At 42.6% G+C, this 26,476-nt stretch overlaps 1 protein-coding gene across 1 annotated transcript in view; it reads right to left on the bottom strand.

Moving 5' to 3' along the window:
* The window catches only part of LOC122928255 (A disintegrin and metalloproteinase with thrombospondin motifs 2-like), a 670,803-nt gene that overhangs the window by 343,679 nt on the left and 300,648 nt on the right, over window positions 1-26,476 (bottom strand). The window contains exons 9-10 of the mRNA XM_044280912.1: window positions 9,126-9,258; window positions 5,154-5,267 (exon numbers count right to left, since the gene is read on the bottom strand). Of these exons, the coding sequence (XP_044136847.1) occupies window positions 5,154-5,267; window positions 9,126-9,258 (247 nt within the window). The remainder of the gene's footprint in view (window positions 1-5,153; window positions 5,268-9,125; window positions 9,259-26,476) is intronic.

Below are 26,476 nucleotides of genomic sequence, written 5' to 3'. Positions count from 1 at the left end.
AGGCATTTCAGCATGCCCTAGGTACTAATATAGAGACCTTGCTCACTCAAAAACAACAAGTAACAAGTTGACAGGAGCAGACCCGTCTCATCTCTACTTACGATATTGCCAATAACGAGGTGATAGAAATTCTAGAAAGATACTGGCCCATCCTCCATATGGATCGAGATGTAGACAATAACATCATGTCTTACCCAGGCATTACATATAACAGAGGGAGAAGTCTCGGAGATAGGCTGGTATGGAGCCACTATGTACCCCTGGCGTCACCCGGTACCTGGCTGGACCGTAGACCCTTTGGGGAGGGGGGGTTAAAGTGTGGTGCATGTAAGGCTTGCTCATCTATCTCTGTATCCAAAACGGTTACGTGCTCAGCGACTGGTAGGATCTTCACTATACACTATTTTATTAACTGCAGAAATAAAGGGGTGATTTACATTTGCCAGTGTCCCTGCCTCAGAGATTACATTGGAAAGACCTTGAGGGAACTAAGAAAAAGAATCTGTGAACACCATAACGACATAGTGAAGAAAAATATCACACCAGTCGCAAGCCATGTCAATGAACACCATGAAGGGGACGCTAAAGTTATCAAATTTTCTGCCTTGGAATTGGTCCCCATGTACCCCAGGAAGGGAGATTGGAATAAAAATAATCGTTCAGAAGGAGGCAGAATTGATATATAGGTGTAGGTCCCAATCTTCTATGGGCCTAACTGAAAGATTATTCTTCACTTGCTTTATTTAGCGATTTGGGTTAACAATAATGCAGTATGTCCCCTCTATTTCATGGTGTTCATTCATGTGGCTTGTCCTCCTAATTAACCGTTTTGTTTGGGGACCGCTTTTTTCCCATTTTCTCTCTTTTTGTGAAGTCTCTCTTGCCTCTGTTGGTCTTTTACAGTTTCAACTGGTCATGAGTGCGGGAAGCACTGGAATTGAACGCATAGGGTGATGTCATCTGGGTCACCTTTGCAGTATAGTTTCTTACCCTGGACCAAAATAAGGAGGTGCCTGAGTGTTATGGTTTCTGTTTTTATTGGAATATATTTCTCTCACCCCTTCCCTAGTTGCTAGGCATGCAGGAGGTTAACTCTGGCTGCACGGCGGCTTCCTAGGGTGGGACAGTTCCTGCCTACCTGCCGGTGTATATTATTGTGGGCCGGTATGTGAGTGCTGCGCCAAACCGGAAGTGACACGTGCACTCCAACACACCGGAAGTGGTGTTGCGGCATCCGTTCCACCAACCGGAAAGGTCCATGGAGCACACATATTCAAGATTGTAATACCCCCTGCCGTGTCACTGCCATATCGAGCACCTGGGAGGAGGTAGTCCTGTTCAGAATGGGGATCTCTTACTAGTAAGTTATTGCCTCTTTATTAAGTATCCTCTCATATTTAAGCTAGTATTGTATCTTCTCTGAGAGGGTTTGATTCATTTGTGGTCTATCTTTGGTTACAGGTAGCATCTCCTCTATCCAGCAGGAACTAGTGATGTACCCATATTCCCCTTCACAAGGTCAGTCTATTATTTTGTGATGTTTATAATATCATCCAGGACAACAATTAATTTACAAAAATGGAATGCATTTTACGGTTCTTTATGTCCATATTTTTCAAATTATCATTTGCATTATGCCCGCCAGGGCGAAACGTGTTTGGGATATTTGTTACGGGGTATTTGTTACCAACTTCATACGCCAACTCTCATCCTTGTTGGGGCATTATCATTGCTAACTTAGATTTTTTATCTGCCCTTTCTTAGGGCTATATAGGGCAAGTAGGGGAGGTACGAGGACAGGGAAATCCCACCATAAGGGGTGGTCCCTGGGCTGAGGTTAGATAAGGATCTGACATGGGAAAGATTCCCATGATAGTGAGATATCAGCTTCTTTACCTCAATATCTGGTCAATGATCCTCTTTCCTCCCGTTGTTGTAGTATATCAACATTCGTTAGTTACATCTGTGGTGGACGCTATAGGTGCAGTAATAGGTGGGCTGCATTTGTTCACCAATATTTTTGTTATCTGTCACCGATACCGGGGCATATATTTTTTTAGCTTGATCAATAATAAAAGTTATATTTTAAGGGTCCTATCTCCTTTAGGTTTAATGCACATTGATCAAAAATACTTTTTTATTACCTCATAATATTGTTTGGAAAGTGCCATTGTGCTGTCTTCCATGCCATCAGATGGCCGCTTCCGCCCTGCACGGACATCGCACGTGCCACAAAAGACACAAATAAAATTTCTGTGTGATCCCAGGATTCTAAAATGAGCAGCAGTCCCAAAATTCGTCCCTTCTCCAGTAAAATCAAGAGTACATACATGTGTGTCCGCGCTAAACTGGAATGGGGAGTTTTTTCACAAACGGGCAGTCTTCACAGAGATGTTGCAGCTTCACAGATGCATCCACGGTATATGGTCTCGATATCAACCAGCAAAGCGACTTCCTTCAAGAGGAACAGATCATAGTGCAATACCCGAATCTTCTTTAAAAGGTATAATTTATTGTACTTACAATAAGACAACTTGCATATAGCGTGTAAACTTCCCTGACGCGGGTTTCGCCTTCGCTTCGTCTGGGGCGTCACAATCAAATCCACCCAAACTCTGATTTAAATAATCCCTGATCACATGAGCTTAGGATAACATGTCATTTCCTGTTTTCCCGAATACAAATTAATAAAATCACAAAATGTTCTTATATATAAAAATTTTATTTAAATAAAAAAGCCCACGGCATATATTCAAAACTTACAGCAATAAATGTAGAAATCACTCTGTCACTAGCACAAACCACACTGGCATCGCATAGCATATATACATGCACTAAAGCAACAGCATGATCGTGAATTTGCCAGTTAGTACCCTGTACTCCGTGTGTATACAGATATTCGGGTTCGGGCGGTGGGCAGTACAATGCCTTGCCCTGTGTGAATATTCAAATATATATACATATATATATATATTTATATGTAAAGGATATGAAAATCTAAAACTTTTGCAGCTACCTTAAAACACCCAATATAACCCCTTTACCTTATACCATCTATTACGTGCCACAGTCAGCGCTGACCGCGGTTGTGCAGGGGTTAATGCGCTGGAATTGGTGATTTCACCGATGCCCGGGCATGCAGCAGGTGTCCCGCTATTAGTGACTCCCGGACCCCTACCGCTGATCGGGCGGGCGCAGCTCCTCCACCCGCCCAATCACCATGACGTACATGTACTTCTCTGGTCCTTAAGTCACGGCCAGAGATGACGTACATGTACGTCATGGGTCCTTAAGGGGTTAAAGGTGTTGTCAGCATAGGTCATCAATATCAGATCTGTGGGAGTCCGACACATGGTACCCTCGCCAATTACCTGTTTGAAGAGGAGGCGGTGCTCTATGCGAGTGCTGCTTCCTCTTCATTACAGTGCGCATCATCTCGGAAGTGCAGTGTAATGAAAAAATAACTGCTCCATTCACTTGAATGGAGCAAGTACCTGTAATTACAATATGCCAATACAACGTGTAGTGTAATTGCCAGGAAGGGGCACTCGCATGGAGCGAAGCCTCCTTTTCAAATAGCTGACCAGATATTGATGACCTATCCTGATGATAGGTCATCAATATATATTGCAGGACAATCCCTTTAAGACCACCCTCTCACCACACCCCGTGCAAAACTTAAATTAATAAATTCAAAGTTAGCTACTTGCTTCATCACAAAAAGTTTCTCAGTTTATATCACACATACCCCCCTTATTAGCGCCATTAAATAAATAATCTCCAGCCAAGTATGAAAACATAGTGTCTGAATTGGTAACACAAATATCAATGTAGCTAAACCTAATATGCTGACCCCAAGCTTGGCATGTCATAGGGTCTTTCATATAGTGGGCCACTAGCAACCAACATTCTTGGGGGGGGTTGGGTTATTGCAGGGATGCTCAGATTGTGAGTAGACTTGCAACACCCCCAGGCAAACAAAACACAGGAAGTGCTAACTATTCCGCTGCCTTGTACATTCAGATTGAACTGCAGGCAGCAAAATAAACACCTCAGAAGGGCATGCTTGACCTGATAGCCAGTCTGGACAAGCCCCTGGTACTACTGGGAGACCTGCACTCTACTAGACGTGCTAAACTAATAAATGCCCACCACACTAGCAGGGCACTATAATATACATTTGCTCTACACATTTCTGCATTCTAACTCTTACTGAGCATGTCATCAGGACCTAGATACAGTAGCAAGAAAATAATGTTCTGTGCAAAACCAGTAGCGAGGCTCAGCTGATGGTGTGTGACCGCTCAGCCTCCCAGCGCTGTAATGGCTGTGAATGGCCGCCCTAAACCAGGATTCAGGAGGGCAAGTCGCATCTCTAATGGAAAGAGCAAGAACCTTTTAGAGCTTTGGTGGGCAAGCCTACCCCTTGGAACTTACCTCATTCCAGCTGCTCCCTTTCACTGCATTCATTGTGCTCTGGTCCCCACTTTTAAATTTCTCAAAAGGATGAGGGTCACATATGGTGCTGCAGCCAATGACTGGCCGAGGTGGTAACGCATCCTTCAAGCAGCATGTGACCAGTGATAATCCATTGGGGTAACCAAAAAAGCATTAAAAGTCTTTGGGACAGATTTATAATTAGCTCAAGTCAGAATATTGCGCAATCGCTTTTATTGCCTCTGCACTATGTTGGCCAGTTTTCTGAAAGTGGGCGTGTTTTCTTATGTAAATGTATCTCTAGACAGATTTACTATTGCGACTATTTAAAAAGTCGCAAAAAAAATTTGCAATTTCACTCCAGTGAGAACCATGCTTATCTTATGCAACTTTTTAATAGAACATGCGACTTTTTCGTAAAGACGTGTGACTTTTGTAAAGCCGCTTACTGACGGATAAACTGCTACCGTCAAACCCCATTTATTACAGTCTTAAAGGGCCGATCATAAATCTGACTTGGCTAAAACTGACTTTAGTCATATGTGAAAGTGGAGTGAGCTGTCAGAGTCGTGATAAATCTGGCCCTTTATATTTTCAATGCATAGCAGATATACATTTCCTGTAAATTCTTTTTCTCATATGTCATGAAATAGTTTTTGAACCATATGCCAGGTGGTTCACACCTGACAAGTATTATAATACATTAGGAATATTACCTTTCCTTGTGCACACATTGTGCCATCCAAAGGAGGACCTTTTTTGGTTTTACAAAAGTAAGGATTATCAGGGTGACTGCACCAGAGTTGTTTGCAGGGGTCAAATGTGCGAAACTATGGAAAAAGATAAAATGAGAATTTATATTTTTTTCTCAACTATGAATCTAGATTACAATATACACCACCAGGAATACTGACACATAAGGGATAAGGGCATATTCACAATTAGCAGATCTGTTTGATACATCTGAATGGGTTTATTTCAAGGGAGCAGCAGGGGGCCTGCGGGGGTACAGGGCCCCTGTTCTTGTGATTATGGGGGTCCCAGCGGTAGGACCCCCACTGATCTCATAGTTGACCCCTATCCTGTGGATAAGGGATAACTTTTACCTACCGGAATTCCCCTTTAAACACAGATGATGACATGCAAAATTAGAAGAAAAAAAAAATCGCCAAAATCACTGATCACCACAAAGGCGTCAAAATATTCTGGTATTGGGTGACAATAAAGGAACTGCCCCCAACTCAAAAGTTTTGTTGTAGTCCAGTTTTTATTTTATTCCCCTTCCCCAGAATTGGTACATCTGGAGAAATCTATACTCATCTGTTCCCCGATGCTGTGTTCCAGTCGCCTGGCTCTCTTCACTAGACTTCTGGTCCCTATCTGTCAACTTCTGCGCAGAAGAAGCCTTGTGCACCAGTATGGCCAATAACATGCATCAGCAATGAGGAGTCCCAGAGCGGCATGTCACTGCTGGGTCACATGCCACTTGGGGACATGGCCATATTTCTAACTAGGCACTTGTGGGCACGTGCCTAGCACGTCACCCAGTAGAGAGCAAAAACATTTATTTTTCCATAAAAAATTATTATTATTATACAGACTCCCCCTCAAGGTAACCAGGAAGTGGGGGGAAGGTGGTACAGTGTGTGAAGGAGCACATACTGCTGCACAAAGTCAAGGAGTGTTCGAGCACCCTGGGCCCTAAGCATGTGACTAACTGGCCACTGGCATGCACCGCTTTGACTGCCTGCCTAAATCGTCTAATTACATCTGCCTGCCATCAAGGCCCACCAAGGTGGAAGCAGGAATGCACTGGAGTAGCGTCCCAATTAGCCTGCCTTTGGCACTGAGGCAAGCGGCAGAAGCGGTCAAAGACCTCTTGCTCCTGGGAGTCACACGTGTAAATAGAGTGGTTTATACTTTCTGCTGTATCTAAGCCTGTGATGTTATAAGGTCAATGTCTGCTCAGCTGTGTATCTATACCTCTTATGCATAATACTGTTCGCTGGGCTATACATCTAAGCCCCTCATGCATGATATTGTTCACTGTGCTGTGTATCTAAGCTGCTCATGTCTGATACTGTCCACTAAGCTGTGTATCTAAACCCCTCATGCATGATATTGTTCACTGTGTTGTGTATCTAAACTTCTCATGTCTGATACTGTCCACTAAGCTGTGTATCTAAACCCCTCATGCATGATATTGTTCACTGTGTTGTGTATCTAAACTTCTCATGTCTGATACTGTCCACTAAGCTGTGTATCAAAACCTCTCATGCATGATATTGTTCACTGTGCTGTGTATCTAAATCACTGAGATAATGGATAGAAAATGTATCTAACTGCCTGAGAATGGACTGGTGCATATACTGGACACTGCTAGAGAATGGACCAGTGTAAATACTGTATATTGCTAGAGAATGGACCGGTGTATATACTGTATACTCCTGGATAATGGACTGATGTGTATATTGCATATTGCTAGAGAATGGACCAGTGTATATACTGTATGTTGCTAGAGAATGGTCTGTGTATATACTGTACAGTGATGGCCAGTTCGCAGTGTTCGCCCGCGAACATATGCGGGCTGACATCTTAACTCACAAGTCCAGCGATGCACAGGTAAGTCCTTACCTGTGCCTGTGCGCGAGCCAGTCTGAAAACAAGTGCGGTCACTGGGAACAGGCAGTTCCGAGAACAGCCCAATGAAGGCCCCCGGCGGCTGTTCTCGGAACTGCCTGGTCCCAGTGACCGCATTTGTTTCAAACCGGCTCGCGCACAGGCACAGGTAAGGACTTACCTGTGCATTGCCGGACTTGTGAGTTAAGATGGCAACCCACATGTGTTCACGGGCGAACTGGCCATCACTGATACTGTATACTGCTAAGAGAATGGACCAGTGTATATACTGTATACTGCTGGAGAATGGATATGTATATACTGTATACTGCTGGAGAATGGATATGTATATACTGTATAATGCTGGAGAATGGATATACATATACTGTATATTGGTAGAGAATGGACTGGTGTGTATACTGTATATTGGTAGAGAATAGACCACTGTATATACTGTATATTGGTAGAGAATGGAATGGTGTATATACCGTTTACTGCTGGAGAATGGACTGGAGTGTATACAGAATAGTGCTAAAGAATTGACTAGTGTGCACATACTGTATACTGCTGGAGAATTGCTGTACGCCAAAACTTGCGACTTATTTAACTCTGCTTTCACCTCTTAAACCTAAAGTGGGTGAAGTTCAGTGGGAGTTTCTGCGGCTATGCACTGTCCATCACATTTATTATAATTTGGCCAGAAACTAGTACAAATTATAATGCAAATCTCTGCCAGCTCATACGTAGCTGCCATTGCCTTGCATTTAGCTGCATGAGTGCTGAAAGAGACGACTAATTTATTTTGAGATGTACACCTCTTAACTTTCCCCATGGTGTTTTGTGGGGTTTTTGCAGTGTGGATAAGCATGCATGTGTGTGGGGGACTTGTGAGGGACATCTGATGACCTAGGGAGCGTTTGTCCATCAGCTATCTAAATTTTAGGGACAACAATAGGAAGAGGCACTAAAGTGCCTAGGGCAGCATGAACTCTAAATATGGCCCAGCTTGGAGAAACATGACTGCTGAGGCCAGCCATTGTCTGCAGTGGCACACAAGACCCCATGCATACAGAAGTTGACAGATGTGGAACAGAAGTCCAGTAAAAGTGCAATTGAAACCAGGAAGGATTAGCAGGTACCATTGGCGGTACCTGGACAAAAACTTAAAATTAGAAAATTACTTAAATAGCCATTCTGAATACTTTTGAAGCCATCCTTCTATTTAGGTTGCCGACTGGTCTCCTTCAAGCAGGAGATGCAGAGGGAAAATATTGGATAAAAAGGTGTTTAACATAATGCAATCTAATCATTAGGTCATTTTCTGACTACATTCCCTTTAATGCTGCTCCCTTGTGGTTTACACTACAGCTCTGTATGCTCAGATTCACTGATGTCTATAATAGAAATCTCAACAGAAAATCAGTGCAACTTGTGAGGATTTTCTTTAAAGAGAAGATAAGACTGTCATATGTCCTGATCTTATTAAAGGGGTTGTCCGGGTTCAGAGCTGAACCCGGACATCCCTCCATTTTCACCCCGGCAGCCCCCGACAGGAGCATTGGAGCAGTTCATGCTCCGATGCTCTCCTTTGCCCTGAGCTAAATTGCGCAGGGCAAAGGCATTTTTGGGAGATCCGGTGACGTACCGGGGCTCTCCATGGGGCTGCCAGGAACCCTGGTGACGTCACCAGCACTGATGGGCGGGATTTAGCTCTACCCTAGCCAGCAAAAAAAACGACTAGGGCAGAGCTAAAGCACGCCCCTCAGAGCCAGTGACGTCACCAAACACACTGCCGGGCGGAAGTTTCCGCCTGGCAGTGTGTTATTGAAAACAAAGGAGCCCGCGCCCTACACGATTTAGCGCAGCCTCAGGGGGGCTGTCTGGGTGAAAATAAGGGTATGTCCGAGTTCAGCTCTGAACCCGGACAACCCCTTTAAGGAGCAAGCTTTTTAATAAAAAACAGAGAAATATTTATCTCAGTTTCATACAAAAACTAAAGGCAATGTAAGGTAAAGTTTCTTGACTATATAAAACAAAATTAAAATCTAATTTTAAAAGACAATACTTACAGCTGTACACATCATGTAACCAATACCAAAGTCAAAACGGCATTGTTCATTCATAGAATAATGAATTCCAGGCAGCTGAGGAAGTGAAGGCCAGTCATGTGCAAATGGGTCATCACGCAGGCAATCATAAGAACTGGGAAAATATGACAATAAAAGGAGAATTATATAATATTATTATTCACATTACTTTAAAGGGTTTCTTGTGGGACTTTCCCAATGATGGCCAATCCTCAGACTTCTGAGAGCCCCACTATCAAGAACAATGAAGGGGCTCTTTATTGACAGGCACAGCGCCTCATTCATACAGGTAGTTTTGACTCATATGGCAGCTTGACACATTCTTTGTATTAATCAGCAGACCAACACCCCCACCACCAATCAAACACTGATCAATATTCAAGTCTTGGAGAACCCTTTTAATTCCACAAAAAATTGTAAAAGATGAAAATACTTGAAACAAACTAAATATCTTTACATAATTCATGTTTCCGTACCTCTCATAGCTTACTTTATAGTTTTACTTTGCAATATACTTTCCATGGACATCCTAAAACTGTCCCAGATGGGAATAACCTTTTTTTACTTTAAAAATGTTTTTATTGTTTCATAGACATATGAGTATACACCGATAAGCATGACAGAATTAACCATTTCCAAAGCAAAAATACCTCGGCAAGCCTTACATCAATCGATATATTGGAGAAACAGACATAGATACAATCTGTAGACTACAATAACTGGTGTTAACCATGTTTTGGAGAACAACTCCAAAAAGAGGGGGGGAAGGAATAGAAAAAGAAACAGGGGGGGGGGGGGGCTGAGGGAATGAGGGTAAAGGGTATTTCCATTCCATACTCTTACACTCTATCGCAGCAAGTATCAGGTCTCAATCTTCTCCAAGGGACTACTTGATCAATCAGCGAGCCCTCTAAACTGTTTCCACGGACCCCATATATTGTTGAAACATAACGTGTGCAATTTGTTCCAATCTATAAATCTGGTCACTTTTCGTATACCAGTGTTGCAATGGAGGGGGATCTGTCTTCCGCCAGTAAACTGCCACTAATAGGCGGGCTGCCGCTAATAATATTCTACATAAAGTAGATGTTACTTTCGATTTCGTATTTGTTGACGCTCCCACTATACCAAATAAACACAATTTTGGTGATGCTTGTATTTTCACCTTACACACCTTGGATAAAATTTCACAGATTCCTTGCCAGTACAGTTGGATTTTAGAACATAACCACCACATATGGCTCTGAGTCCCTATATTGTTCTCACACCTCCAACAGACGGAGCTGACCTCCGGGTACATAATGTGTAATCGTTGTGGCGTGTAATACCAGTGGGTGAGCACTTTGTAACTATTCTCCTGTAATTTTACGCACCTAGAAACTTTCACTGGAGCTGTTAATAGTTTCGGTAATTCCCTGTTATCGAATTTAATGTCTAGTTCCTCTTCCCATTTATCTATAAATTTGCATCTACTTGGATCGCTGGGGGAATTAATCAAGGAATAAAGTAGGGAAATCAAGTGTGAAACTGTAAGCAGAAAGTTTTTTACAAAATTCCTCCTACTGGTGGCTACAACGTTATAAATTATGACAAATGTTTGTCATTTTACACCTCTCTTCATTCTTCAACACTGAATGTTATCACTGTACATATAACTGCCTATCTACAGAGGCTGGAGATGAGGTGCATTTACATGCGCTGAGAAGAAGCTGATTGATAGGAAAAAACCATTTCTTCCACACATCAGCTGCTTGTTAAGTGGAGGTAAAGCTCAGCATTTCCATGCAGTGATCACCTCCACAGTATGAAGATGAGCAATCACTACTGCTATCACTCGTTCACCTACAAAACCATTGCTGCAGAGTGCTGTTTACACATGATCTGGCAGCAGAGTGCTGTTTACACATGATCTGCTGCCTGGGAACGATGCATGAGGTGTCCGCACCTCTGATCATTTCACCCGATGAACGAGCATGTCACTCATTCATCAGGTGATCTGCAGTGCTTGTAGATGAATATATTATTGGGAACAAGCACTGGTAGAATGTTCGCTCCCAATAATATATATCGTATCTCGGCCATGTAAATCCGCCTTAACCTACCCTGTATAGTGATCAGTGAGGTTTTCTTGATTTCCCTTTACCATTGGAAGACTTTTGAGTGGCTAAGAACACATATAGGTAAAACTCGAAAAATTTGAATATCGTGCAAAGTTTATTTATTTCAGTAATTATAATATATATATATATATATATATATATATATATATTTATATATTCAGTAACTTACTAATCAAAGGATCAATGGAGAGAGTCCTGAGAATAGATCAAGAAACAGCTTTACAACCAAAAATGATCAAATCAAGTCCCAATAGGGACCTCCAGGTCAATTTCAGGATAGGGAGGGTTCCTTTTGGGTGTCTTAAGTTTTATCCCAATAGGAAATCCTCCCTGTGAAGTGAGTGAAGTTCACTATTTAAGTTATTCTAATTTGATTGATATAATTTCTGAATATCTGTCCAGGTATATCAGTTCATCCATTTCAATATACAGTCGTGATCAAAAGTTTAAGACCACTTGAAAAATGGCAAAAAATCATATTTTACATTGTTGGATCTTAACAAGGTTCCAAGTAGAGCTTCAACATGCAACAAGAAGAAATGGGAGTGAGACAAAAAAGTTTTTGAGCATTCAATTAATTAAAAATAGCGATTAAACTGAAACAGGCTGTTTTTCAGCTGATCCAAATTTTAGGACCACATGCCTTTAAAAGGCCAAATCTGTGCAAAGATGTGGATTAAGTGTCATTTTCTGTCAGGTAGTCACACGTTGTGATGGCAAAGGCAAAAAAACTCTTCCTTTTTGAACGTGGTCAGGTTGTTGAACTGCATAAGCAAGGTCTCTCACAGCGCGCCATCGCTGCTGAGGTGGGACGCAGTAAGACAGTCATTTGGAATTTCTTAAATGATCCTGAGGGTTATGGAACATAAAAGTCAAGTGGAAGATCCAAAAAAATGTAATCGGCACTGAGCCGGAGGATCCAATTGGCTGTCCGTCAAGACACTGGACGATCCTCGACCCAAATTAAGGCCCTTACTGGTGCTGACTGCAGCCCCATAACCATCAGACGGCATCTGAGACTGAAGGGCTTCAAAAACAAAAAACATCTTCAACGACCTCCTCTCCTTGAACGCCACAGAACTGCTCGTTTGGACTTTGCAAGAGAGCACCAAACATGGGACATTCAAAGGTGGAAGAATGTTTTATTTTCTGATGAGAAAAAATGTAACCTTGATGGTCCTGATGGTTTCCAACGTTACTGGCATGACAAGCAGATCCCACCTGAGATGTTTTCTACGCGTCACAGTGGAGGGGGCGCCATAATGGTCGGGGTGCTTTTTCCTTCAGTGGAACAATGGAGCTTCAAGAAGTGCAGGGGTGTCAAACGGCCGCTGGCTATGTCCAGATTTTGCAGAAAGCATTCTTTATGACTGAGGGCCCTCGTCTGTGTGGTAACAACTGGGTTTTTCAACAGGACAACGCTACAGTACACAATGCCCGCAGGACAAGGGACTTCTTCCAGGAGAATAACATCACTGTTTTGGCCCATCCTGCGTGTTCCCCTGATCTAAATCCAATTGAGAACCTTTGGGGGACAGTAGATGGCCTTTGTGCGGCCGTCTTCACCACTTGGAGAAATGTTCCCACTCACCTCATGGAAACACTTGCATCAAGCATGCCGAAACAAATTTTGATAAACAAGAATGGCGGAGATACTCATTACTGAGTTCATGTTTGGAAGTTGGATTTCTGTTTTGGGGGGGTTTGGTTTTTTTTTTTTTGGGAGGTCTGGTCCTAAACTTTTGATCAGCTGAAAAACAGCCTGTTTCAGTTTATTCTTTGTTTTCTTAAATTGAATGCTCAAAAAATGTTTTGTCTCACTCCCATTTCTTCTTGTTGCATGTTGAAGCTCTACTTGGAACCTTGTTAAGATCCAGCCATGCTAAATATGATTTTTTTGCCATTTTTCAAGTGGTCTTAAACTTTTGATCAGGACTGTCTGAAAAATAGCGTACGGGTTCACTGTATAAGGCAACTAGTGGGCACATAGATCCCGCTCCTCTAACCTATGTCCTATTTCTAACTATTTCCAGCACTTGGACTGTTGGACTGGCGCCCTCAGGTCTATTGTGGTTATTATCTTTTTATATTTACAGTCTTTTGGTTGTGCCTGGTATCCAGACACACAAAGAACCACATACAGCAGCCTGTCCCAATCAGTTCTGTTCATTTTTATATATCTGTTTTCTATTCTAATCAACATCTATCTAAATAACACCTTCTGAGAAGTTCCATCCTTTGGCGCCCTGCTGACCATTTGATTACTTGGGATCCATTTCCGAGATCAGGCAAGTGAGAGATCCTTCTTTTTATTGTTATTTTTTTCTTTCCATATCTGTTCACAAGGAACAAAAATACCATAGTTAAGCTATCTGTTGTCCGCGCTTGTCAGCATGGCAGCAGGGAAAGAAGGAGCCTGGAGCCCTTGCCCGCGTTAGGGGCAGCAGCGACAGCACAGACCTCTGAGCTAACACTTGCCTTGACTCTCCTGTTTACGACCCGGATTGCCTGACCTGTACCTGTTCCGCCTGCCCTGACTTTTTGCCTGTCTGACTACGCCTCTGCCTCATCCTTCGGTCCTGCACCTCTGCTACCTCCTGGTTCGCCTGAACCAGCTGCCTCGTTTGCCTGGCCTGGTGTTCCCCTCGGGAAAGACTATCCCTACCATCAGGGGTACTGTGAAGATCCAGGGGTTCAATTAGACAACGCCCTTAGAGGAGGTAGGACACATGGCACAGTGGGTTCACACCCGCTGGTTCGTGACAAGTGTATACAACATTAATTGCTAGATTAATTATAACATCAATGTCATTTGCAATTAGATAAGCATCTAGCACTTTTTACCTTAGCATTTTCCTTTACTACATTTCAAGGTAAGGCATTCTATAATTTGATTACTGAAGTGTGAATCCCGACAAAGTGATGAGGCAGAGAACAACCGGCCAAAGTTGTTCAGATCTGGCACTGCCAGATGCAACCAGAAAGCCCACTGGATCCATTAAGTATAATGGGGTCCAGAGGAGATTCGGCTGCATTTCGGCAAAAATGCTGCTGTTTGTGTCTAGCCGATTCCTGGCAGTGTCATAGTGCTGCAGGTGTGAAAGTATCCTAACTGTAAATATTTGTTATGCAAATATGTAGAAAGGCGGTCAGCACTGCCCAGAATGAACTATATATATGTGGACTAATCCTGCATACATTTGTTTGTGATCTCCAGCGGTGCTCAGCTGGCCCACAGCTTCAACTCTTGAATCAACATATACAGTAGATAAAAGAAACAACGGCACTCACCAATATTCTTTCTACAGCTTTTATTGATCCACTAAAACACAGTGAATGCGGGTATAGCACAACAAAAGGCAACAGCCGTTTTGAGCTTTCTCAAGCCTCAACGTGACGACACTGGCGCATACACGTAAAGTACCCTTACACCAGCTACTTCACCATCTCTACAAAATGACATATACCACAAATTGTGTCTTACAGAATATGTAGTGTCTCACCACATGTTCAACCCCTCCTGTCTTAAGATACTTATGTCTGCACATAAATCTACACATGGAGCAATGCCCACAACTATAGCCAATTTAAGTCTTATTCTTGTAAGCGATTTCTTATACAAAATCCTTAATAGTTCTACTCCTCCTAAAACTGATAATGGGATTAAATTGGGTTTTCTCCATTAAGGACTCATCCTGGGACAATACATGCCAGTTGTTTGAAAATACCTTTTTAATAAGAGGAGCCATTGGGGTGTATTTAAAAGTAAAAACCGCTCTATCATTTTTGGTTTTACCTCTAATGTGTCTATGTTTATGTTTAATTCGATATCCTCGTTCTCGTGCAAGGGCTTTCCTATAGGCAGAGTCTATCACATTCTCGGGGTAAGGCTACTTTCACACTTGGGGCAGTGTGATCCGGGAAGCAGTTCCATCTTCGGAACTGCCTGCCGGATCCGCCGATCTGGATGTGACTAAAAGCATTTGTGATACGCATCCAGATGCAGATCCGTTTTAGAAATGCATTGCAAGAACAGATCCATCTCACCGCTTGTCATGCAGACAGACGGATCAGTCTTGTATTTTTTTTCACTGTTTTACTGGTTTGCGCATGCGCTGACCGGAAGGACGGATCCAGTATTCCGGTATTTTAAATGCCGGATCCAGCATTCAGGCAAGTCTTTCGTTTTTTGGGCCAGAGATAAAACCATAGCATGCTGCGGTTTTATCGTTTGCCTGATCAGTGAAAAAGACTGAACTGAAGACATCCTGATGCATCCTGAATGGAATGCTCTCCATTCAGAATGCATGGGGATAAAACGTATCAGTTCTTTTCCGGTATAAAGCCCCTAGGACAGAACTCTATGCCGGAAAATAAAAACACAAGTGTGAAAGTACCCTTACCTCTCTGCAAAAAACGTATTTTTAACTCCTTAGATTGTTCAATGAACTCATCCCTATTAGTTATTATCCTTCTAAGGCGCATGAACTATCCATACGGGACTGCCAATTTCACATGGGGCAGGTGAAAGCTACCATAGTGCCAGAGTGAATTTGTGGAAGTGGGTTTCCTATAGAGAGTAGTACATAGATTACTATATCTTACTCTAACCTTAAAGGGGTTCTACAGTTTGTTTTAAATGATAATCTATCCTCTGGATAGAACATCAGCATCTGATCGGCAGGGGTCCGACACCTGGGGCCCCCGCCGATCAGCTGTTTGATTTGGCAGCGGCGCTCCAGCAGCACAGTGGCCTTCTCACTGTTTAGCGCAGGCCCAGTGACTTCACGACTTGTATCAACTGGCCTGGGCGGGGCTAAGCTCCATTCAAGTGAACTGAGTTTAGCCCCGTCCAGGCCAGTTGATACTAGTCGTGACGTCACTGAGCCTGTGGTAAACAGTGAGAAGGCTGCGGCGCTGCTGGAGCACCACTGCCTTCTCAAACAGCTGATCGGCGGGGGTCCCGGTTAAAACAAACTGTAGAACCCCTTTAACATCTAAAAACTCCAACTCCTCAATAGCTATCTTACTGTGAATTGCATATTCATGCGATTGGTCACATTTAGATATTCAACAAATTCATCAAATTGCGCCATGGTACCTGTCCACACTATAAAGACTTGTCAATGAATCTCACAAATACCTTAATATATGCCACAAAAGGATTCCTTACCATAAATACATATTGATCTTCGAAAACTGCAACTTATGTTTGGCACTTTTTGCCAAACAAACGCATTATGAGTTAAAATAAACTGCAATGCTTCAGTCACAAATTTCACATACCCATGAGTTTTAGGCCTCATGCACACAAACGTGGTGTGTTTTGCGGTCCTGCAAATTGCGGATCCGCAAAACTCGGATGGCGTCCGTGCACATTGCGCAATTTGCAGAACGGCACGGACAGTCTTTAATATAAATGCCTATTCTTGTCCGCAAAGACAGCGGGGCCATGGAACGGAGCAACGGAGTGCTGTCCGCTTCTTTTGCGGCCCCATTGAAGTGAATGGGTCCGCATCTGAGCCACCAAAACGGCGACTCGGATGAGGACCAAAACAACGGCTGTGTGCATGAGGCCTTACCTTGTGTCTCAAGAATACTGCGGATACACTGGACCCCCAATTGGGTATTTTACGTAAGGGTATTTTACATTTATGCACCAGCGTTGTCACATTGAGGCCTGAGGAAGCGCTACGAAACGGCTGTTTCTTTTTGCTGTGCTGTACCCGCATCCACCATGTTTCAATTGTTCAATAAAAGCTGCAGAAAGAATATTGGTAAGTGCTGCTGTTTCTTTATCTACATGTTGGTTGTAAAGAACTCTTTCCTGTATTGATGTCAAAATCACCTTTCCTCTACACACATACATAATGTCCCCATGTCTTTTGTAAAACAAATCATGTGATGCAGAATAATACATCAGGCATTAGCAACAAAAATTGCACTTTAAAGGGGTTATCCAATTTCACAAACAGCCCCCACCCCCCCACCCCCATGTGCCGGGCCCCTCACAGGTAATATACTTACCCTGCTCTCTGTGCCACTCCTGGTCCCCGCACCCGCCGCTTCTCCCTGTACACGGATGAAAACATCCGTGTCAGGGAGTAGCAGCCAATGGCAGACGGGGACGAGCCTCCCTAGCGTCACCTGGAGCCCAGCACATAGGGGGGGTGTTTGTGAAATTGGATAACCCCTTGAACAGAAGTATTAACAACTGTAGAAATGTGAAAAAATAACAATACATTGGGCACACTATGCAACAATTAATTCCACCATTCACAAAGTAACAGTTTATAAGGCCGAAAAAAAAGACATCTGTCCATCCAGTTCAGCCCGATATCCTGATACTCTTAATATCATTTTGATTCTAAAAGACATATTAACAATGTTTTCTGCAATGTTTGAGGGAAAGTTATTCTTGTGCTAGGAAAAGGTTTTTCACAAACAAGAACAGGCCAAGCCAGCCAGCCAACAACACATGGACTATCCAAGGAGGCAGAAGGTAAGGAAGCATAACCTTTTAATTTGGAGAGGATGTTTCTCATTGTTTTTTGTTTTTTTCTTTGCCACAACAGATCCTTCTTTATCTACTCTGTCTTCTGATCTAAAATGACGACAGCCATTTTGAGCAATTTGTGCAGGATGAATCCCAGAAGTTTTGAATTCACTGAAACAGAAACCTTTGGGGAATTAAAATAACAAATTTGATTTTGGTAGATTGCATTCACTCATCTCTACTCACAGGTTCAAGTGTCATGCTACTCTGTTCACTACAGTCTTGCCACTGCACAGAGTTTGGAGGAAGGTTAGGGAGATGCAGGGGATACAAGGTTTTATACAATATATTCCTCAAACTAATGAAACTGGCCTGTACAAAAAATGACCTAGAAGACTGAAAATAATTTGACCATAGGGGCATGTTAAACTAAGATGTGTCCTGTAATAAGCATCACAGGTGTATTTAAACTTTTAATCACTTAGTCAGCCTTTTTAAAGGGTGAAATGCAGTTTCTGTGCTGTTTGGTATGGTGGGTGCAAAAACTGAACACGAATCAAAGAAAGCTAAGGAGAGAGTTGTCTCAGGACATTAGAAAGAAAATTACAGACAAACATGTTAAAGCGAACCTTTCACCAGGATTTCACATAATAAACTATTACCAGTACCTTATAGATATCCTCATTGTGTTTCAATGCATTCTTGTGCCGCTTTCCTGGGATGGATATTCATGAAAAAAACGAGTTATAAAGTCCTCGTCTCCAGCTCCTGAAGTCAAGGGGGTAGCCCTTCCCTCACTCCGGGCTGTACCTCCCCTGCCCTAACCCCGCCTCTAAGTAGTGTAACTGACACCCGGCTCAGTCGCCGGGACCGCGCTTGTGCCGTCGGACTTGAACGCGATCCTGTAACTGAATCGCGCGTGAGGAAGAGAAGACAGGCAGGCATCGGGGACGGCGCATGCACGATTCAGTTACAGGATCGCGCTAGAGTCCGACGGCGCATGCGCCGCCTGTACAAGCGCGGTCCCGGCGACTGAGCCGGGTGTCAGTTACACTACTTAGAGGCGGGGTTAGGGCAGGGGAGGTACAGCCCAGAAGTCACGCTCCTGAAGTCAAGGGGGTAGCCCTTCCCTCACTCCGGGCTGTACCTCCCCTGCCCTAACCCCGCCTCTAAGTAGTGTAACTGATACCCGGCTCAGTCGCCGGGAGCGCGCTTGTACAGGCGGCGGGGTTAGGGCAGGGGAGGTACAGCCCGGAGTGAGGGAAGGGCTACCCCCTTGACTTCAGGAGCGTGACTTCAGGAGCTGGAGACGAGGACTTTATAACTCGTTTTTTTCATGAATATCCATCCCAGGAAAGCGGCACAAGAATGCATTGAAACACAATGAGGATATCTATAAGGTACTGGTAATAGTTTATTATGAAATCCTGGTGAAAGGTTTTCTTTAAAGGTAAAGACTATAAGACCATCTGTTACACATATTATTCAGAAGTTTAAAGGGACACTGACAGGCCCAATAAGCATATTTAGCTATATATATGACTGCACAAGTCTTCTAATGTGTAATAAAAACATATAAATCTAACTCCTGTCCACCTTATAAATACAGTAAACTGATGTTTTATAAGCTGATAGAATCATCTTCTTACTGCCCAAGGGGCGGCGTTTCAGTTCACTTGCGCCCAGCCAGCCTCGCCCCAACCAACGTTTTGAAGCGCCGCCCAGCTCATCAATATTCACTTCGCTGGGCAGCTTCTGCTGTCCCCGACGTTCCGAGATCCCATAGCTTTCTACTGGGCATGCGCGGGATCTCGGAACGTCGGGGACAGTAGAAGCCACCCAGCGAAGTGAATACTGATGAGCTGGGCGGCGCTTCAAAACGGCAGTTGGGGCGAGGCTGGCTGGGCGCAAGTGAACTGAAACGCCGCCCCTTGGGCAGAAAGAAGACGATTATATCAGGTTATAAAACATCAGTTTACTGTATTTATAAGGTGGACAGGGGGTATACTTATATGTTTTTATTACACATTAGAAGACCTGTGCAGTCATATATATAGCTAAATCAGCCTATCAGTGTCCCTTTAAGGTCTACAGAACAGTAGACAGCATTCCTGTAAGTGGCCGCAAGAGAAAAATAAATAAATTGAAAAGACACCTAAGATGAGTGGCAACAAAATAAATCAGAGGAGAACTCCAAGGTAAAGCTACACTAGTTCAGACTGCACCACTCAACAGAAAATCATAAAAAAAGAGAGATTGGAATTTGCCAAAATGCATGTTGACAAGCCACAAAGCTTCTGTGAGAATATTCACTGGACAGATGACACCAAAAACTGGTCACATCAGCTCTATGTTCACCGACAGAAAGAAAATAACATTCTACATGGAGGAGGTTTGGTTATATTTTGGGGCTGCTTTGTTGCGTCTGGCACAGGGTGTCTTGAATCTGTGCAGGGTAAAATGAAATCTCTATCAAGGCATTCTGCAGCGAAACGTGCTGCCCAGTGTCTGACAGCTTGGTCTCATTCGCAGGTCATGGGTTTTACAACAAGATAATGACCCAAAACACAAAGCTAAACACATCCAAGAATGGGTAAGAGCAAATCATTGGACTATTCTGAAGTGGACAAAAAAAATCACAGAAAAAACTAAGATAAAAACATCCTGCACGATATGATACAAATGTGCGGATGTCCCTGGCCATATTATTGAAGAAAACCACAGAAATAAGATAATAATGCACTTAGTAAAGTAGATGCAAGAACTATATATGGACAAAGTCCTCACTCTGATATAATATCTGAGACACTTAGTCAATATAGTTTGATCAAAACACATCTAAGCCCGCCTACCAAACGCCAAGGTCGTCTCAGGTCAGTTGGGTCCTACGCTAAACCTACCTAAGCCGTTGGGCTTCTATGTTCAGGACCGCAGATGCCGCACATATGGTGTGCTGCTCCTAGTAACCTCCATGTGCATCAAGCAACCAATGGGAGGAGGAGCAAGCACAGCCATATGTACCACCTAATTAAGGCGCTCTATTGGATAGGGGAGGGGGCAAAAGTGCAGAGGAATGCTACTCCCAAGATAATAGGTGCGCATTCACACTTGAAGGTGCCACTCCCTCAAGCAAATACTACATAGACAAAAAAAATCACAGAAAAAACTAAGATAAAAACATCCTGCACGATATGATACAAATGTGCGGATGTCCCTGGCCATATTATTGAAGAAAACCACAGAAATAAGATAATAATGCACTTAGTAAAGTAGATGCAAGCACTATATATGGACAAAGTCCTCACTCTGATATGATAATATCTGAGACACTTAGTCAATATATTTTGATCAAAACACAGCTAAGCCCGCCTACCGAATGCCAAGGTGGTCTCAGGTCAGGCGGGTCCTACGCTAAACCTACCTAAGCCGTTGGGCTTCTATGTTCAGTTGCGCAGACGCCGCACATATGGTGTGCTGCTCCTAGTAACCTCTATTCTGAAGAGGATAATGATTTGTCACAAGGAAACAGCCTCAGATTATTTGATACAGTAAGTAAAACCATTCCAAAGTTATTACCAGATGTTCAAAATTTGGCCTGGTCCTTAAGGTGAAAAATGGGTTAAACATACACAGTGTTAGGGGAAAAAAATGTGGCTTGTGGGTACCAAGCAGCAGCAGTGCAGGGTGGATGTGGAAGGGGTAGGGTAATAGTGGCATGTGGCCACAATAGCAGCAGCAGAGCATGGAACAGACAAGGCAGTAGATGTGTGTACAGCTGTTTAGAGATAGTAGTAGTGATGGCTGTGTAGCATTAATGGTAGTGGAAGTTGGGGAATTGGCAGCAGGGAGTAGCAGCAACAGTGGTGGTGGCAGCAACAACTATACAGTAAGGAACATGATGGTAAGCAGATCGACAGCAACAGTGGCACGATGGCAGCAGTAGCAGACATACAGTACAGAACATGACAGTAGGCAGGCATACAGCAGTTGTGCCATGATGATGGCAGCCATACGGTACAGAACATGAGGGTAGGCAGGAATACAGCGACAGTGGCACGATAGCAGCAGCAGTCATATGGTATGGAACATGATGATAGGCAGGCATACTGCAGCAGTGCATTGAAGACAGCAGCAGCCATATGTTACGAAACATGATGTTAGGCAGGCAGAAAGAGGCAATGGCATGATGGATCACATCTGATTTTAAGTAGTCCCATTTCTCCTGGACTCCAATGAAACTGTTCCAATCTGTATGTGAATGATAGCATAAAATCTAATTTGATACAAGTTAGCGAGAATAATTTAGAGTCAGTTTGGGTTACCTTGCAGCTTGATAATCATAAGGTAACTCATGTAGGTGTGATATATAGACCACCTAGCCAAGTCAAAGAATTAGATGATCTATTAGTTGAAGAAATAGCTAAAATGAAATTGAAGGGGAAAGTTATCATTAAGGGAGACTTCAATCTTCCTGATGTAAACTGGAAAAACAAAACGGCTAGTTCTGCCAGGAGTACAGATATTCTAAATTCCCTACTGGGATTATCTCTACAGCAAGTAGTGGAGGAGCCAACCCGGAAGGAGGCCATTTTAGATTTAGTATTCACAAATGGGAATTTGGTATCGGATATTACTGTAGGGGAAAGCTTGGGAACTAGTGATCACCAGTCAGTGTGGTTTACTATAAGTACAGTGACTGAGTCACACCACACAAAAACAAAAGTTTTAGATTTTAGAAAAGCTGACTTTTCTAAAATTTAGATTAGTGGTATACGAGTCCCTATCAGATTGGAACAGTTTCATTGGAGTCCAGGAGAAATGGGACTACTTAAAAGTGGCACTATTGAAGGCAACAGAGAATTGCATTAGGCTTGTCAGTAAAAGCAAAGAAAGGAAGAGACCACTCTAGTACTCAGCAGAAGTGGCCAAAATCATTTAAAACAAAAAGAAAGCATTTAGGAATTATAAAAAGAACAAAACGAGGATGACAGGCACATTTATAAGATTAGGCAGAGAGAGGCCAAACAAGTTGTAAGAGCTTCCAAAGCACAGGCAGAAGAGAAATTAGCTCAGTCAGGGAAAAAAGGCGATAAGGCCTTCTTCAGATACATAAATAAATATAAGGAAACTAAAACAAGGAATTACAAAATTAAAAACAAAAGAAGGAAGGTATATGGAAGAAGATAAAGAACTAGCTGACTGCCTCAATGAATACTTCTGTTCAGTTTTTACAAAGTAAAATGAAGGAAAAGGACCTCAGTTAGGAGAAAAGACTAATTAATCTTTTGATGCATGTGTCTTTACAGAGGAAGAGGTTCTAAGTCAGCTGTCTAAAATTAATACAAATAAGTCACAGGGGCCTGATGAGATACACCCAAAGCTATTAAAAGAGCTTAGCGGTGAACTAGCAAAAACATTAACATATTTATTTAACCAATCACTGGCAACAGGAGTCGTCCCAGAAGATTGGAAATTAGCAAATGTTGTGCACATTCACAAGAAAGGTAGTCGGGCAACTATAGGCCAGTAAGCCTGACTTCAATAGTGGGGAAATTAATGGAAACCATACTTAATCACTTGCGTCCTGCGGGTGGCCGGGTTATTCCTCGTTGACGCGCCCACGCGTCATCTCGAGAGACGCGAGATTTCCTGTGAACGTGCGCTCACAGGAGCACGGGTTCACAGGATCGGAAGGTAAACTAGTTAATCTACAGCCTGCCAGCGGCTATCATGTTTTGTTAACAGCATCATATACCTGCTACCTGGTCCTCTGGTGGTCCCTTTTGCTTGGATCGACCACCAGAGGACACAGGCAGCTCTGTAACAAGTAGCACCAAGCACCAAACTACACTACACCCCCCCTGTCACTTATTAACCCCTGATCACCCCCCTGTCATTGATCACCCCCCTGTAAGGCTCCATTCCAACGTCCGTATGTGTTTTGCAGATCCGCGGATCTGTGGATCCACGGATCCGCAAAACACTGACACCGCGGATCTGCAAAACACCGACACAGACAATGTGCTTTCCGCATTTTGCGGATTCGCACATTGCCAGAACTATATAGAAAATGCCTTTTCTTGTCCACAATTGCGGACAAGAATAGGACATGTTCTATAGGCTCTACAAAAAACGCAGTATTCGCCCGATCAGGCCTGATCTTGTGCGCACACTTGCGTTCAGTCCGCCCCACCGCAGTGACAGAATTATTATTTTTTTCTGATCACTACAAAATATCACTATAAAGATCACATTTTTTTGTTTTTTCTTACAAAGTCTCATATTCCACTAACTTGTGACAAAAAATTAAATCTCACATGAACTCACCATACCCCTCACGGAATCCAAATGCGTAAACATTTTTTGACATTTATATTCCAGACTTCTTCTGACACCTAAAATGCCAGGGCAGTATAAATACCCCATAAGTGACCCCATTTTGGAAAGAAGACACCCCAAGGTATTCTGTGAGGGGCATGGCAAGTTCCTAGAATTTCATTTTTTTTGGCACAAGTTAGCAGATTTTTTTTTTTGTTTTTTTTTTTTTTGTTTGTTTTTTTCTCTTACAAAATCATTTTCCGCTAACTTGTGCCCAAAAAAAAATACTCTAGGAACTCGCCATGCCCCACACGGAATACCTTGGGGTATCTTCTTTGCAAAATGGGGTCACATGTGGGGTAAAGCGTGAGAAGTCTGGAATCCAAATGCCCTCCTAAAAGATACTCATTGGAATTTGGGCCCCTTTGTGCACCCTTGCTGCAAAAAAGTGTCACACACGTGGTATCGCCGTACTCAGGAGAAGTAGGGCACTGTGTTTTGGGGTGTGTTTTTACATATACCCATGCTGGGTGAGAGAAATATCTCTGTAAAATAACAACTTTGTATAAAAAAAAAAAGGGAAAAGTTGTCTTTTACAGAGATATTTCTCTCACCCAGCATGGGTATATGTAAAAATACACCCCAAAACACATTGCTTTACTTCTCCTGAGTACAGCGATACCACATGTGTGACACTTTTTTGCAGCCTAGGTGCGCAAAGGGGCCCAAATTCTAAAGAGCACCTTTAGGATTTCACAGGGCATTTTTTACGCATTTGGATTCCAAACTACTTCTCACGCTTTAGGTCCCCTAAAATGCCAGGGCAGTATAAATACCCCACAAGTGACCCCATTTTGGAAAGAAGACACCCCAAGGTATTCCGTGAGGGGTATGGTGAGTTCATGTAAAATTTTATTTTTTGTCACAAGTTAGTGGAATATGAGACTTTGTAAGAAAAAAATAAAATAAAATCATTTTCCACTAACTTGTGACAAAAAATTAAAACTTCCATGAACTCACTATGCCCATCAGCAAATACCTTAGGGTGTCTACTTTCCAAAATGGGGTCATTTGTGGGGTGTTTGGGCAGTGTAGAACCTCAGGAAACAAGACAGGTGCTCAGAAAGTCAAAGTGCGTAAATTCTAATTTTTGCACCATAGTTTGAAAACGCTATAACTTTTACCCAAACCAATAAATATATACTTATTGCATTTTTTTTTATCAAAGACATGTAGAACAATACATTTTGAGAAAAATGTATATAGAAATGTAGTTTTAATTGAAAAATTTTACAACAGAAAGTAAAAAATTTCCTTTTTTGCAAACATTTCGGTCAATTTTGATTAATATAAAAAAAAGTTACAATGTCAGCAGCAATGAAATACCACCAAATGAAAGCTTTATTAGTGAGAAGAAAAGGAGGTAAAATTCATTTGGGTGGTAAGTTGTATGACCGAGCAATAAACCCGTGAAAATAGTGTAGTGCAGAATTGTAAAAAGTGGTCTGGTCATTAAGGGGTTTAAGCTAGTGGAGCTGACCTGGTTAAGGAGAGGATTGTGGAACATCTAAAATCCCATGGATTGAAAGATGAAAAACAGCATGGGTTTACTTCAGGGAGATCATGTCAAACTAATCTTATTGATTTTTTTGATTGGGTGCCTAAAATAATAGATGGCGGAGGTGCAGTAGACATTGCTTATCTAAACTTTAGTAATGCTTTTGATACTGTCCCACATAGAAGGCTTATCAATAAATTGCAGTCTTTGTGCTTGGACTCCCATATTGTTAAATTGATTTGGCAGTGGCTGAGGGACAGACAACAGAGGGTTGTAGTCAATGGAGTATATTCAGACCATGGTCATGTTACCAGTGGGGTACCTCAGGGATCTGTTCTGGGACCCATATTGTTTAATATCTTTATCAGCGAAATTGTAGAAGGCCTCGATGTTAAGGTGTGTCTTTTTGCTGATGACACAAAGATTTGTAACAGGGTTGATGTTCCTGGAGGGATACACCAATTGGAAAATGATTTAGGAAAACTAGAAAAATGGTCAAAAATCTGGCAACTAAAATTTAATGTTGATAAGTGCAAGATAATGCACCTGGGGAGTAAAACCCAAGAGCAGAATATAAAATCAGTTATACAGTCCTAACCTCAGTATCTGAGAAAAGGGATTTAGGGGTCATTATTTCAGAAGACTTAAAAGTAGGCAGACAATGTCATAGAGCAGCAGGAAATGCTAGCAGAATACTTGGGTGTATAGGGAGAGGAGTTACCAGTAGAAAGAGGGAGGTGCTCATGCCGCTCTACAGAGCACTAGTGAGACCTCATTTGGAGTATTGTGCTCAGTACTGGGGACCATATCTCCAGAAGGATATTGATACTTTGGAGAGAGT

Source organism: Bufo gargarizans, chromosome 2 (genome assembly GCF_014858855.1).
Source record: "Bufo gargarizans isolate SCDJY-AF-19 chromosome 2, ASM1485885v1, whole genome shotgun sequence".
Lineage (NCBI taxonomy): Eukaryota > Metazoa > Chordata > Amphibia > Anura > Bufonidae > Bufo > Bufo gargarizans.
The sequence above is the reverse complement of the archived record's forward strand: the minus strand, read 5'-3'. Positions and strand labels throughout refer to the sequence as shown.